A 15,674-nucleotide genomic window follows, 5' to 3' on the forward strand; every position below is an offset into this window, starting at 1 on the left:
TTTGAAGCCTACTCGAAAAACAACACAATTTTAGGGTTTTGCATTGGCTATAAGGTATAATCTCATAAATCTTGTATCTTTATATTATTTTCTTATTCAATTTTTTTATTGCATAAAACTTGTATCTTTATAATTTGTTAGCAGCTATATTCTGTTTTTTTATTGCATGTGAGTTTATTCCAATTTTTGTTATTTTTATTTATATTTTCTTTTTTCATTGTTATAATACTATATACGTATATATATTTTCGTGTTATTGAGATTTTGTTTTTAAATGATGTGAAAATCGAAATCCGATCAAAATTAATAAATACTTGTATTCAAGGCAGTACTTAGTATGCAAATAAAATCAACTTCTCCTTCAACTAGTAGGCGAATGTTCAACTTAAAGTATACTTTTAGATTATTCGTAATTGAACGAAGATAATTGTAGAATGATAAGTTTAACAAGATTATTAATTTATATATTTACACATGTAAAAAATAAATACATCATAAATATCCTATTTCAATTATTCAAGGTTTGTTTCAAAAAATAAAGAAATAAATTCAAGACAATACTAAAATAATTCTAAAACGATTAACAAGTGAAAAATGAGGCTAGGCCTTTAGAGTTTAGAATTCTTCGTCTCGAGAGTTATTACCTATGATGCACGGATTCTTCAAAAATTAGCATGTACGGCGAATCAGATTCTTTTAGGGTGTGATTCTCTCGGATTCTCGTCGGATTCGCACCTGATTCGCCACGTGGCGTATCTTTTAAAACAATTTATAAAAACAAACCGGATTCGCAAATTCCATAGGCGAAATTCATGTATCTCGTTCACGAAAGGCCTACACAAGGTTATTTTGATAATTTTATTTTTCAGTTATGACTTATATATTGGACTAATAATATTTGAATCGTTATATTGTTGCTCAATTAACTTATATATAATTGAAAATGCTTAACTTTTGGGTAAAATAAAATGTAAATTACATATAATTAATTTAAGAAAATTTAAATTGTATATATTTTATAAGCATTATATATCATGAATTAAGTCTTTTTTTTAGTAGTAAAAGTTAATTAAGTTAGTGAGTAGATAAATGGGTCACGAGTTATTAAGTGAAGAAAATGATTCATAAATTATTACTACTAAAAATAAATTATTTTTATATATGAATTAAAATAATAAATTATGATTTTTTTTTGTGGAGGGATAGAGATCATAGTCTCATGTGAAGAAGTGATAATTCAATAGATAAAACGTTTATTTCCATTTCGAATCAATAATTTAGAGGCACGAATTACATACATAAATTCATGGAGTGTGCAACTCGACGGGGAAAAGTAAATAAATAAATTAATGTCAATTTCAATCAATCACATCACAACCCGATATTTTTACCCATATGCAAATACCCGACCCGATCATTAACGAATAAAGAATGTTATGAGTTTCCAAATCAAAATCTGAAGTAACATAATAACATTAGCACTGAAAATTCGCGAAGATTTCGAAGCGAGATGAGACCGAACGTCGTCTCCGAGGTAGCAGATCTTCTCTATCAGCTCCGCTCTCCTAAAATGTGTGCTTACATTCATCTTATGCAACAAATTTGTGCAATGTGCGGCCTTAGGGTTATAATTTTCCAGGGTTTAAGTGATTTGAGAACTCGATCTTACTCAATTTAAGTTTTTGGTATGGATTAAGAATTTTCGTGGTATTGAATGAATTATGTTATTGGAACTGCATTCCGTGTTTTCTCTTTAGAAGAATCTGACTTCTTTTCCGGTATAATTTTGATGTGTTTTTATTTATTTATTTAACTTTCATTCCGATGATTTTTGGAATATTCTCGTTGTGCTTTGTTTTATGATTTACAATTTTGTGATTGAATTTTAGTTATGTAGATCGTATTAAGCCAAACGTGATTGATATTGCCGTGGTAAGATTTCCTACTTCGTTTGGTTTTGAGTTGGTTGATTGTTTGTGTAGGCGGGACTGTCCACCAGAGTTAACCAATGGTGGGAAGCTATTCCGTTTCTCACATCAGTCATTGTTGTTATTTGTGGAGCCATATATTTGGTCTGTCTGTTTGTTGGGTATGACTCCTTTGTTGAAGTCTGTTTCTTGCCTTCAGCTGTCGTTTCCCATTTTCAAGGTAAACTGTTATTCTCGACTGGGATATGAACATACTGCATCTCGTAGTAAAAATACTTTTTTGGGTTCATTCTTTGCATTTTCAGTGCATGCTTTCTGCCTAGAGTTCTTTACTTTACGGGTAGATAGTATTATGAAGTGTTTCATGCTTTCAATAGGCGACAATGTACAACTGGGTTCACTTCAAGTAATCGGTAGTGTAAAGATGATAAGAAATTGCTAATACAGTGATGGTGATGGATTGATTATTTTTTTCTTCATTGTTGTGACTACAAACTTGCTTCCAAATGTTTTGCATTTTTGTTCTACTGATGTGTTTTAATAGAGTCATGGGAAGTCTGGGAGTGGAACCTATTATGTTGGTTATATGCCCAGGGTCTATTTTTCAGGGCAATACTCTCACTAGTTCCCGCCACCCCCATCTATAAACAAATAAAAAAAACCCAAAAGAAAAGAACTGAAAAGGAAACTGAGAAAGAAGACTATACCTTGACTACGGTTCCTCATAGCATAAAACAAATATTTCTCAAACCCGAATGTCAAATTAGGCGTTTGTTGAACAAGACATTATTAGAGACTCGAGCCTAGTTGTATGACTTTCTGTTTCCCTTTGTTATGTTGAAGTTCATATCTTGTTCAGTGTGTGTAACTTCTAATCAATAATACAATTGGATGTTTTGTTTCTTATCAAAAATGGAAGAAAAAAATTACTGATTTGTTTAATTTCCCCTCCCCCCTGTTCTGCAGTTTACAGGATTTTCACCTCTATTATATTCCATGGTTCTATGCTGCATGTTCTCTTCAATATGTTGGCATTGGTTCCCATGGGCTCTGAGCTGGAACGAATTATGGGATCCATCCGCTTGCTCTACATAATAATCCTACTGGCCATAAGCAGTGCCATACTTCATCTTGTTATCGTATTACTAGCAGCTTATAATCCAATTAGTTCTTACCCAGCTCTCATGGATCAGTGTTCGATTGGTTTCTCCGGGATCCTGTTCTCCATGATAGTCATTGAAACAAGTCTTAGTGGAGTTCAATCCCGAAGGTTTGTGTGATTGATTGCTTAGTTTCTAGTGTTATATTATCTGACATGTGTTTTGTTCTTTTGCTTCAGAAATCCTGGTAAGGTCCAAGGTTGTTAAAAACAGAGGCGTAGCTGAGGCGTTTTGTCTCTAAAAGGCAAGGCGTAAGCCTCGGACTTAAAAAAAATAAAATTCAAAAACTTTATAAAATCAAAATAAAACAAATTAAACACTAGATAATTATCCAACTTTAACTTAATAACTTAGAAATCATAAAAACATCACAATGAAGTCATAAAATGTTCAAATTCAAGCACCATAGTTATCCTTAATTCTTAAGTCTTAAGTTTAACCCCACTTAAAAGTCCTAAATACTTAAGCATCATAGTGATCTACTCATCATTGCCATCTTCCTTCCATTCCTGCTCCTCCTCATCGCCCTAAATACCTCAGTAGCTGGCACCGGAAACTGGTGGCGCGCCGGAGGTTGGTGGCGCTGGAGGAGGGTCACAGCGGAGGGTGGTGGCAAGAACTGATTGAGGAGTGAGGAGAGGAGAGAGGAAGCGAGCAGAATCAGCGCTGGAGCTTTTGTTTTTTGCTTTATATTTTTCAATTTTAACATCAATTAGGGTTGAGTTTTTTAATTTTAACATCAATTAGGGTTGGGCTTTTCTTTAATTGATATGGGCTTTGCAAAAATGCAAACAATTTAACCCAAAAAAACCCAAAACAGGCTTAATTTGAAACCTAGACAGAGGCGCGCCTTTCACTGATCGAGGCTTAAGGCGCGCCCAGGGCGTACGCCTCAGACTCAAAAGGCGTAAGCCTCAATTTAGGCACATAAGGCTTAAGCCTTGGGGCGCTTTGTTCACGCCTCAGCCTGAGAGGCGAGCCTCACCGACGCCTTTTACAACACTGGTCAGGTCAAATGAGGAATTTATGGCTGGACTATTTTACCAGTCATATTGTCCTTCCACTTTGAAATGGATCTATTATTACTTGACCTGGAATTTCATACAAGATTTTTAGAAGTGAAGAAGTTATATATTCTACACAAACATTAAAATGTAATGGTCAAAAGATAGGAGATCAGAGCCATCATTTCTGGACTTGAGAATATTTACTTCTTGCTATTTGATTTTGCTTTCTTGGTAGTTGATTTAGTATGATGCCTTAATATTTACTAATAGAGACTTGTGGACTTATCAAAGTTTCCCTTTGCTCTGCAGTTTCTTTGGGCTTTTCAATGTCCCTGCAAAATGGTCAGTTAAACCTATATACTAATGCTTTGCTAGGTATTTATGAAGTTTTTGGTTCCCTTACATCTCTGTGACACTTTCCTCAAAACTTCCAGGTATGTATGGATATTGTTGGTGGTCTTTCAGCTTCTTATGGCAAATGTCTCATTACTTGGACACCTATGTGGTATTTTATCTGGATATGCATGTAAGTTATTCAAACTTTTTGCGAAATATGTACTTCCTGCATACAAACATGCTTCCTTCTCTAAATAAAAATAACTTCTTGTTTATTTTCTCTTTGAACCAGATACTTTTGGGTTATTCAACATCTTGATTCCTGGGGCGTCATTCTATTCATCAATTGAGGAGTCATCCTTGCTTGTAAGTTTAATTAGAAAATTAACTGCATGGTACACAACTATTGGTTGTCTTTTTTCTTCTTCGGTTCTTTAAGGCTTCTATTTGTTGTGCACTTAAATAAGACTAGCAAGGGACAGACTGCTAACTTCTGCCTCTTCTGTTACTGAATAAAACTCTACTAATCTTAAATTTGTGGAGAATGCTATCAGTAATATAGTATTATGCACTCTAATGATGGGAAAAGAAAATTAAAGAAAAGAAGCTTGTTTTCTGAATGCACTATTGTTTTCATGCATCTGTTGCTGATTCCCCAATTCCAAGCTCTTCGGATAATTTGTTTCAAAAAGAAAAAGAAGATTATGGTAACCAAAAAATTCATTCATTAGGTATTGTGAATTTGGAGCTCCCCTTTTATGCTTCATTTTCATCACATAATAATTTCTAAAATTTTGTTTCACCATGGAGTGCTTTGAGATCAGTTCAGCATGCAAGGTGATTTTTTTATTGCATTACCTGTTAGTGCTCCATTACTCTGTGTCTTGTGCACCATCCTATCAGTATATGACTATGTTTATTTGTGACCTTCCATTTATTTCCCTTTTAACATTCATGGCACCGCAGTCTGCTTGTGTGAGGAGACCTAAATTCATATTGTGTACTGGCAGCAATGTCTCTGGCAATATCCCCACGTATACAAGTCAAAACACCGCTTCAAGGTAGCTCCTGCATTTTTCTACTTAGTAGATGGATCTCTTAGCATGCAATGCATTTGATTCTAAGTCTGAGATGCTTGTTGTTTCCATCTACAGTGGATTGCTTTCTGGAAATATGTGGAGGAATCTGTCTTCTTGGATGCCACAGAGAGAAAGTTCCGTGGAGGTACAACTTCGGAAATCTTGCAGAGTTCTGTATTTATATTTATTTTAGTTAGGGAAAATGGGTATTGCTTGGTAATCTGACACACTATGTGCTTTGACTTTTTATGAATTGGTGACACTGGATGGTTGTGTGATCTATGAAGGGAGGGTAAGAGAAGCAAAGTAATACTCCCTCCGTCCCTGAAATAAGTTCCTCTTTTTCCTTTTTGGGACGTCTCCCAAATAAGTTCCTCATTCTTTCTTTCCATTTTTGGACAACTACCCCACCACTAATAATACTTTATTTATTCTTACTTTTCACTTTTCACCATTCCCAATACTAATTATAACACTTTTTCACCCTTTTACCACTCCCAATACTAATTATAACATATTTTTCTCCACTATCAATACACTTTACCATTTTTTCTTAAAACCCGTGCCGTCCCCAAAGAGGAACTTATTTTGGGGACGGAGGGAGTACTTATCAAATAGGAAATGCGAATGAAATGAAAATTCAAGAACTATCAAGTCACTAGGGTTTATGATTGCGAATTTAAAAATGCAGCTATGCTATCTTGAGCTACGATCACCTGATCTCCCCAATTTTACATTCTCACCTTCCATGTAAAATTTGTCACCCACTTCATTAAAAGTTCTATATGTATTCTTACTAGATAAATCTACCTCAACAATTTTTTTAGACATGATTCTATGGCAAAATTTTCTACCCCACATTTCTAATGAATGCTTATCATTGCAAAATTAAGTCTCCCAAAACCAATTGTTAGTCAGAGTTCCCAATTCTTTAATTTTTGAAACAAAGATCTTAGCATTCTAAAATTCTAAATTTTGCGCTAATTTCCAGTATATGAATTGAATCTGTATCACTACCTATAGTATTGTATGAAAAGATGGTTTTGCCTACTGAGAAGGTATGATTGTATTTTATGTTTGACTGTTATATGAGGTGATACTATTACGACATAATGGTGCCTTTTAACATAATTTAATAATGTATTACCTGGAATCTAGCTGTCTCCCCAACGGTCAGATGGTTATGTAAATATCTTAATATCAAATTCTTAATTTTACTTTCTTTGGTATTTTATGCATTGAAGCTAGAAGCTGCGAGTATAAAAAATTCAATCAAAAGCAAAGAGAGTGATTAAAGTAATCTTTGTATATTGCTTACTGGATGCAGGCAGCCCAAGGAAGTGATAGGTTTCCTGGAAGAGGAAGGACTCTTGGTTCTGAGACAAATCGAGCAGCTTCAGTTGCAAATTCTGATTCTAGTTTGCAAGCTAGACTTCTGGATGATGTTGATGACCGGGATCAGCAATCAACTCCATCAAGAAGTGGGGGAGGTCAGCCAATGCCGGATGGAAGGTAAATTCATTGGAAGGCTACTAAAGTTTTCCTACGACTCTAGTTTTGCTATTGTTTCTGTTTGGCTGCTGGCATTTCTGGAGATATCAAAACAGAATAAAGGCTTGTCAACCTTTATATCAAAGCATCAGGGCACTTTAGTGTCTCTGTTTTGCTTTTGAAAACGCAAATAATTATTTATCATGCATGCACGTAAAATAGTTTAACTCGGTCCGCATCACCACCGTCCCAGTATCAACTTTTATCCATACTGTAGACATTGTCACTTGCCATTTGCCAATATTCAAATCCCGCTAAAGTATTTGTTTTACTGTCTGTTTTGTCGGCTTTGGCATCATGCCTATTTTATCTGTTTTTTCAGGCCGCCAGTAGTAAATAGTGCAGTGATGCCTGCTAGAACGCAAAACAATCAGGTTTCCTTATATGTCAATAAATTTGATTCTTACTGTCTATTTGCATCTCTCAAGGTCTTTGCAACTTGTCGTCATGTAGGGTTCTGTTGCTTCTGAAGAGGAAATTCAGAAACTCGTTGCTATGGGTTTCGATAGGGTAAAAGATACATTAAAGTATTGGTTTTTAGCTTGGCATCTTGGAATATTGATTTGAATTTAATCATTTGTTTATTTCAGACACAGGTAGAAGTAGCAATTGCAGCTGCTGATAGAGATCTTAACGTCGCAGTGGAAATTCTTATGAGCCAACAGGTATATTTATTCGTCCTAAGTTCACCATATTCTGTTGGAAAAAGTTGACCCGAGCCTGATCCTCTGATTGTTGATAGGGATAGTCCAAAAGAACTGTTCAGCGGAGTACACACAAAATCTATCTGCCGGAGAAGCATTCTTGATTACGTACTTTAGAACGAACGCTTCGCCTTGGCGTGTTGTATATATTTCAAACATCTAACACAAATACATATACTCTACTTTTTCTACCCACCAATTTGGTGAGGGCTGACTTGTAGAACTCTGTATTTCTGTGGTACATCAATGTGAAAAGCTTATAATGACACTTCTTCACTGAAAAATGGATCATGTAGTCTCTCTATTAGTGAACATTCTAAAAGTTCTGTAACTTCACATAAAGAAGGAATCAAAATCTACCAAAGGAAACAAAAAAAGGGGGAAATATTTGAACAACAATTTCAGTTCTCCAGTATCGTGTTGATTGCAGTTTCATGAGCATTGGCAGAGGAGTGTTTGAAATTAGACTAGGGCAACAACACCTGAGGAGCTTGCCAATCTATAAGAGGAAGAGGGATTTGAACCTGACGATTAGGATGTGGTCAAGTTGGAAGTTGGATGCTGAGGTTGAATCATCTGTGAAATCGAGTCATGAGCATGCACAACTTGAGGTCATACCTGATGGGAATCCAATGCGTTCAACCTGGTGATTCGGTTTGCTGCATCGTTATGGGTGGCCGTTTGTTATAGTGCCAGAATACGAGGCTGCAACTGTCAGCAACGGTGTTGGTATTGTTTGCTCAGGTTTTTTTCTTCTGCGAGCAAAAAACAACTTCCTCCTTTCAACTTTCTTAGCGGACCTTGCCTGTGGAGAGAATCCATGCTGTGTTAGCTCATAATTGAACACAGACATTAGGATGTTGCTTATATGTGGATGGATTCGGGTAGAAACTCTCAATTCTAAGAATTAAAAACCAATTTAGTCCATGGATCTTGACTAAATGAATAGTCATGATTGATTTTAACATGAAACAATGTATGTGTAGATCACATAAAAGTCAATGGTGGAAGGTTCAAATGTATATAATGCTTCTGGTTAGGGTCAGGTTCTGGAATTTTGTTATATGGTGAACAAAGGATTATTGTACTACATAAAGGGGAGTTTACTTTGCATGATTGATAAGATACACGATTGAGTATTTTTACACTCAAAACTATGGTTTTCCAATCTCACCCTTTCAATACGATATGTATCAAACAAAACTAAATGATACTCCCTCCGTCCGCGATACCGTTTTCACATTGTGGACGGCGCGGTTTAAGAAAAGTGGTGGATAGTAGTGGATATGTAGTGAGTGGAGTTTGGGTCCCACTATTGTTGTGAGTGGAAGTTTGTGGACCCTACTTCTATAAATGGAAGTGATAACGATATCGCGGACGGAGGGAGTATAAATTATCAAGGACCCTAAGATATCCCAAAGATTCCCAAAGTTCTAATTCATTTCGGTAAATAGGGATTGGTCTTATTATTTTTATATATCTAGGCTAATCCTAAAAGGTAAATGCCCTCAAAAGGCATTATTTTATAAGTAAAAAAGCCCATTTCCATTTGAAAATCAATCTTGACCATCCGTTGATCAAGATCTATGGACCAGATTGGTTTATAATTAACATAATAAGGAGAATTTTTATTTAATCGTTCACACACACACACACACACACACACAAGGATGGGTTATTGTGAGAATTACACATGAGCAAACACCTAATATCCATAAACTCGTATTAATCAATGTAGCACATTGATAACAAACCTTCTTCCTGGGGCATTGTTTTGGGGCATGACCCCTCTCTTTGCATTTGCGGCAAAATAGTTGAAGATCAAAGGTAGTTACATTCGATGTCGTGCATTCCTAAATAGAAAACATGAATTAGAGCAGTCAGAAAGTAATTAGCAAGGATTAATGCGTTTAAAAATTGACAAGGCTTACTTTTTTTTGGTTAAAAAAAATGATAAGGCTTACCAGACCAAAATGGCCAGACTGCCCACAACGGTAGCATGAAGCTTCATTTGGCCCTCGTGCTTTGTTTTCAACACAGCAGAGATGACCAGCCTGCTTACAAATATAACACTCGATAGCCTGTCGAAGATTAACTATTTTTGAAGCTTGCTGACATTAGGAAAGCAATCAATCACAAGGTTGCAAGCTTCACAAGAAACGCATTTCAGGTAACATTTTCTCATAAAAGAAAGATTACATAAATTGACTGAATATTCAGAAAAATATAGGCAGAAGCCATTGTTTCGTTGGTTTAACAAGAATCCTAAATAGAGACAAAGAATGAGGGAACTTCTGTAGTTATTTTAGTAGTTATAACTCAGAATAAAGAATCAAAATAAGGGTCCTAAGTGAGCATCCTTCATAAACTAGAGTATAATATTACCATTCTCATCATACTTTAAAATAATTACTTTTTCAAAATGATAGAGATAAAAAAATGTCCTTAATTCGCAGCCTGCATCATGGATTTCCTAACAAAATGACTTGGTGAAAATACTTAGTCATAAAGGCCTTGATATTAGATGATGCACTAGAAGTTTAAAACAAAAAAGATAAATACAAGGAAATAGAGTTTTACATGCCTTGAGATCTTCCGAGTCATAGTTATAGGTACATGAAAACATGTCGTGGTCTGTATTTCCACATCTTAAACATGGAGTTGGAGCACTGTCCAGTTCAACATTTTTACTTGGGCAATCTTTCACCAGATGCCCCTTTACAGAGCAGATGATGCACGCATTGACCTGCCAATACAAGAAGGCGAAAAATGGATCACAGAACTGGCTGCCAGCAAATAACTTTTAGCATTGTTATGGACATCGAGACGAGCATGTCTGCTGAGGCCTGAGGGTATGGCTGTAAATCATGTATAGTTATTGATAATTTTCAGTGCCTAGAAATGGGTTTTTCAAATAATATAATCGATCTCAAAGCTAGTGGTGGCTCCTCATTTCTGGATAAGGCCAAAAAGTAAAGCAAAATATTTCTTTTGATGTAATAATTCTTTTAACTAGTACTTGAACCAGTAATTTGTTTTAAAACATTTTAGAATTTTGGCATTTGATATCAATGTTGAAATGGATTTATGGAAAGAGGTCTAACACTAAAAAGGCAATAAATGTAAAAACAATCACCGCAAGTGAATAAATGAACGTCTAAAGCCTATTTTAGAGAAAAGAACCTTTTTGCAACGATTTCCTGAATGGTCGATGTCACCGCAAATATAGCATGATTTGTGCCCTTCGTCATCATCTTCACTAAGTTCGTTACATTCTAGCCAACTAGATTCTGGGTAGTCGAAATACCTGGGAGCTCGCTGGATCAATAAAGTCATGAGTAATGAGTTAATTAGGTTTAATAAGCTAGCATGCCTCCACAAACACTTGTGCATCAGGTAACATAAAGCTTTCAATATATTCCAGCTACTTACAAGAAGCTTCTTTAGTACTCGATTTTCCTTTCTAGCATGCGATTCCATTGCCACCACTAACCTCGCCTTCGCATCATCACTTGCTCTTTCTGAATTGATATCATAGTCATTATTAATCTGCCACATGTGAATTCAAATAAAGTATCAACATGAAAAACCATGGAAGTAAGCTTTTAAGAGTCATAATTCAAATCTTAATTTTTAAGGGTAAAATGCAACGTTTACAGAAATAGACAGAATACAAAGGTTCCATAATGATTTGCACTGAATTTAGAGCTAAGAATACCGTATAAAGAAAGAACTTTCAAAAGTTCAATTGACCAAAGACAGAACTCAAAGCTGCCAATGTGTAAACCATTACAGATGTTTCAGCATTGGTGATCAAGTCCATGAAAAGCTTTTCCACTTATGAATTCACTACTAATATATGTCAGAAACTAATAACTCCACTCTCCTAATCATGGATATCTTTTAGCTTGACAGATATGTGCCAGCAATTATTATTGGTTGGGGGCAGCCAGCAGTCATGTATGTAAATACGCATAACGGATAAGTACCAAAAGCTTTGCCTGCCCTCCCTGTCTATCTGTTCAAGGAATGGAAAGGCAGAGGTGTAGTTACTCCAAATTTGGTAAGGGCAAACTCCATTACATATATACACACACATATATGAGATTGTTGTCCAACATAAAAAAGTGTCCAACATTTGCTGGTATATTGGGGGCATTTACTTTGTTATGACTATAGCTATCTCAAATCCAAGTAACAGGCCCCTAAAAGAAAAGGTATTGCAATGCTATTTAAGGTGGATAACAAGAAAGTACTCCTATGCAATATCTATTTATGGTGTACTATGCATGTCATTAACTGAGATAGCATAACTCTAAATCGTTTGTTGTTATGCATAGGCTTAGTGTCATTCATTCTTTTTCTTTAGCGCATGTCGTAATTCTAGAAAATGGCTCAATGGAAGGAAGTACAGAGGCAGCTCATTAGGCCCTATTTCATTTAGAGGGTGTTTACTTTTGAGGATTAGCCTAGATAGATAGAAATAGTATAGGCTAATCCCTTGTGTACTAAGATGGATTGGAACTTTGGGATATCCCAAGGTCCTTGATAATTTCTATCATTTGAGCTAATTTTCTTGATTCATATCACATTGAAAGAGTCGGATTAGAGATATCCTAGGAATGAGGATAAAAATACTCAACATGTCTCTTATCAATCATGAAAAGTAAATGCCCCCTTAGTATATTGATCCCTTACAGTGATTACTTCTAGAAAACATATACGACAGCACATATGCCACATGCACAGTGTGAACAAAATCTAGTAAACTTGGTTTCAATAGTGCATTGTAAGAGGCTTTTATCTATACCGTAAGATGAATCATGAAACTTGATGAAAAGTGAACAAATTAAGTCTGTTACTCACATTGCAACCATACTCTCCAACCCTTTCTTCTTCTGTTGCCGAAGCCTGAATTACAAGCTCTTCCATGGGGTCTTCTGAAGATGATACAAATGAACCATACTCAATATCCACTCGCATCACATCAGCAGCATCAACATTTTCAGCCTTCTTTGCAATTTGAGTAGTATGAGCTAAGTCTACACTATCCAAATCGGTATCCTGAAAAGGACAGACAGAGTCCAGACGACATAAATAAATAAGAATGAATTTCATGAAATTTCAGAGTAATTGAAAATTCTAAAAGCTGGAGCCTCAGTGTGCATTGCAGAATTAACTCGGCAGTGGATGTACTATTCAAGTACAAATACTTAGAAGCATTCCTTTCAATAGAAGGTGATTATCCTGCTGTCTCATGCAAGAGAGCAGAAGAACTAGATCAACTATTGCATTACTGTTCCATTAGGCCAAAATCGCCTCTGGGCGATCCAATTTCTCTATTTATCATAAGATGGCACTGCATTGTCATCTAGTCTAGGTTGACACACTAAAAGATATCTTATGCAGAGCTTGTTTATTAACCTGTAGTGCTTCAAGCTTAAGTATTAATCTGCATTGCTTCATTTAGAGAAGACCGATAAGGCATTCATGCTTAATATTCAATTATTTCCTCACCCCGTCAAATTACGTACCAGCCTGTCATAAAGATCATAGATACTCTATGGATCTATTCTTTTATCCAGGATACAAATTGAAAATGCAAAATAACCATATCTCTCTCAAGTCTGAATCATACATTTTGCATAACTCCTTTTTTTAAGCACAAGGCATCTAAGCATCAGAGGGATTTCTTTATCTTGACGGTAATATAGAAGGGCTAGACTCTCGAAACATTTGACATTTCTAAATGGAAAATTTCTATAGATATAACTGAGGAACACAAAGGGAAAAGGTTACTGATTTGGACTCTGGAGTTGCCTAATTCTCATCCGTCCTTAATCACAACAATTATGTATTTACAAGCATCCAAGATAACATCATTATGATCGCATTCTATTATTAGAGAAGAAAATATTCAGCTTACGGTGCGCCATTCTTCAGATGTCATTCTGTTGCTTTACTCCCCCTAAATGAATCAAATGTTAAACCAGATTTTAGTCCTCGATGTCTCAATTGGGGAAGAAGCCATACATTACAAGAAGCTTGTTTTTCATGAAGCAGCAAGACAAAACATATGCAAATGTCAGGTATAAATGTGAATCTGTTGCACTGCTAAGAGGGGTTTCATGAATCTGTCATTGCTTGTGGAAATCCGTTATCATTTCAAAGTAAGAAACAAATCAAAGCCAAATATATAAGTTTCTACATTGTTTCCTTTCCCTTTTCAGGAAAGAGAATCTGGAGCCAAGCTAAAAAGAGAGAATAATAAGCCCTCCAGCGAGAATCATTCTATTGATGAATGACAATTGACACATTGAATGAAGAAGCCATCACCTAAAATCGGCTGCTGCATCTTGAAAACATCACAAACAAAACCCTTCCCAGCAAATCTAATGCTTGATTTGACTAACCCAGCCGCAGCTACGAGCTCCAGAATCTTAGGCCGCCGGAATCATTCACCGAAAAGGGAAGAAAACAAAGACCCCTTTCAGCCATTTTCCTTTCTGAGACAGCATTTAAATTAAATTGTTGGTGAAATTGGCAACGTGGGGGCATCGGCCGCTATTCTGCCTCGGTAAAAATCTGGCCTTCAGCAGAGTTGGTTCGCAGTAAAACGTAGGTTGTCCGGAAAAGGTAAATAAATTCCATCCATTTTCCTTCGTGAAATTTGTGTGAAAAACTGAACGTGGTAGGGGTAAGCAAAATCGAACCGAATCCAAATAACCGAACCGAATCATTGGTATTTGGTCGGTTTGATTCGGTTTTGAATTATTTTGATTTTGGATCGGTTCTAATTTTAGAAAAATCGATTTTTTTTTTGTCGGATCAGTTTTGTGTTTAAAAAATTTAGATGAAACCGAACCGACCAAAGTTTTTAAATTTAATAAGTTATAATATATATATATATATATATATATATATATATTTACAATTTTATCATAATTGAAATTGGTCAATGGATAAGTAAATTTTATATTGAAACAATAGGGCCGAATGGCCCTATTCAACATACAACATCAAATTTTGTCCGCCATTTGAAAAAAACATAAATTTTGTCCATTTTTTGTATGTCATGACTATTCTACCCTTCTCTCTTTCTCCTCTCTCTCTCTCCAGCGGCTGCGCGGCAGCGGCGCCGAGCTTGGAGAATTCGTAGGAGCTCTCGCGGCGGTGGTGGAGGAGATCCCCCCCCTCTCTCTCCAGCGGCTGCCGCTCTCTCCTCTCTCTTTCTCATCTCCCTCTCTCTCTCTCCAGCGCGCGGCGGTGGCGGCAGATCTGGTTTGATGAGGCGGCGGCGGTGGATCTGATCTGATCGTTTGCACCGCCTCCTCCATCGGCAGATCTGATCTCCGACTCATTCGATTTCAGCCTTGGCAGATCTGATCTGATCTGATCTGTGTGCTGCACGTTTGGCACTTATGAGATTTAGATATTCCATTTAGGGTTTAGATTATTCATTTGAGGTTTAGATGTTCCATTTAGGGTTTAGATTATCCATTTAGGGTTTAAATGATGTTGTTGTTTCTGTATTTGTGCTGCACGTATGGCACTATTAGTGCCATAAGTGCCCAAAATGATTATTTTACTTGGTTTTATTTTGGATTTCCGTTGGCACTTATGGCACTAATAGTGTCATAAGTGCCAACGAAAATCCAAAATAAAATCAAAGTAAAATCTTGACACTTATGGCAGTAATAGTGCCATAAGTGCCTAACGACCCGGCACGTGACCTGCGTGCCTGATCCTACTCGGTCCGCCTCATTAAGGGTAAAAACGTCCAAATCAATAAAAATGGACAAAATTTGTGTTTTTTCAATGTGTGGCCATAAATTGTGTTTTATGCTTCATTTTAGCTACTTCAAAATTTTACTCTTTTATATTTATGGTTAATATTTGAATTAAGGTT

General features: G+C 36.1%; 2 protein-coding genes across 7 annotated transcripts; one reads left to right on the forward strand and one right to left on the reverse strand.

The window, feature by feature from the left end:
* The first annotated feature begins 1,375 nt into the window (after positions 1-1,375).
* On the forward strand, positions 1,376-8,049 carry LOC131020441 (rhomboid-like protein 15). Of its 2 annotated transcripts, none has more exons than XM_057949238.1 (13): positions 1,376-1,534; positions 1,983-2,148; positions 2,895-3,198; positions 4,405-4,437; positions 4,530-4,621; positions 4,724-4,797; positions 5,398-5,492; positions 5,586-5,655; positions 6,838-7,022; positions 7,384-7,435; positions 7,515-7,571; positions 7,652-7,726; positions 7,804-8,049. In XM_057949238.1, exons 1-13 carry the CDS (start codon positions 1,511-1,513, stop codon positions 7,807-7,809), a joined length of 1,233 nt encoding a protein of 410 aa, XP_057805221.1. In that variant the 5' UTR covers positions 1,376-1,510; the 3' UTR covers positions 7,810-8,049. The 2 variants fall into 2 exon arrangements, with proteins under 2 accessions (XP_057805221.1, XP_057805220.1); XM_057949237.1 differs by having other exon boundaries at positions 1,396-1,534; positions 7,810-8,049.
* Positions 8,015-14,395, reverse strand: LOC131020442 (uncharacterized). Of its 5 annotated transcripts, none has more exons than XM_057949243.1 (10): positions 14,102-14,395; positions 13,692-13,733; positions 12,632-12,829; positions 11,198-11,314; positions 10,949-11,083; positions 10,350-10,511; positions 9,730-9,819; positions 9,520-9,618; positions 8,384-8,570; positions 8,015-8,289 (listed from the first exon to the last, which is right to left on the reverse strand). In XM_057949243.1, exons 2-9 carry the CDS (start codon positions 13,713-13,715, stop codon positions 8,433-8,435), a joined length of 963 nt encoding a protein of 320 aa, XP_057805226.1. In that variant the 5' UTR covers positions 13,716-13,733; positions 14,102-14,395; the 3' UTR covers positions 8,015-8,289; positions 8,384-8,432. The 5 variants fall into 5 exon arrangements, with proteins under 5 accessions (XP_057805226.1, XP_057805225.1, XP_057805223.1 ...); XM_057949242.1 differs by having other exon boundaries at positions 8,015-8,264; positions 14,102-14,394; XM_057949240.1 differs by having other exon boundaries at positions 9,730-9,846; positions 14,102-14,389.
* Positions 14,396-15,674: the final 1,279 nt, after the last annotated feature.

The sequence above is a fragment of the Salvia miltiorrhiza genome, chromosome 4, assembly GCF_028751815.1.
Source record: "Salvia miltiorrhiza cultivar Shanhuang (shh) chromosome 4, IMPLAD_Smil_shh, whole genome shotgun sequence".
Lineage (NCBI taxonomy): Eukaryota > Viridiplantae > Streptophyta > Magnoliopsida > Lamiales > Lamiaceae > Salvia > Salvia miltiorrhiza.

Excerpts from the sequence above, each read along its gene's own strand:
- LOC131020442 (XM_057949240.1), bottom strand. The coding sequence starts at position 13,715 with ATGACATCTGAAGAATGGCGCACC. Across the intron at positions 12,830-13,691 it reads CATCTGAAGAATGGCGCACC|GATACCGATTTGGATAGTGT; the intron begins GTAAGCTGAATA and ends TGTCCTTTTCAG. Across the intron at positions 8,571-9,519 it reads AACAATGCCCCAGGAAGAAG|GCAAGGTCCGCTAAGAAAGT; the intron begins GTTTGTTATCAA and ends TTCTCTCCACAG.
- LOC131020441 (XM_057949237.1), top strand. The coding sequence starts at position 1,511 with ATGAGACCGAACGTCGTCTCCGAG. Across the intron at positions 7,436-7,514 it reads CTAGAACGCAAAACAATCAG|GGTTCTGTTGCTTCTGAAGA; the intron begins GTTTCCTTATAT and ends GTCGTCATGTAG. Across the intron at positions 7,727-7,809 it reads AAATTCTTATGAGCCAACAG|TCCAAAAGAACTGTTCAGCG; the intron begins GTATATTTATTC and ends TGATAGGGATAG.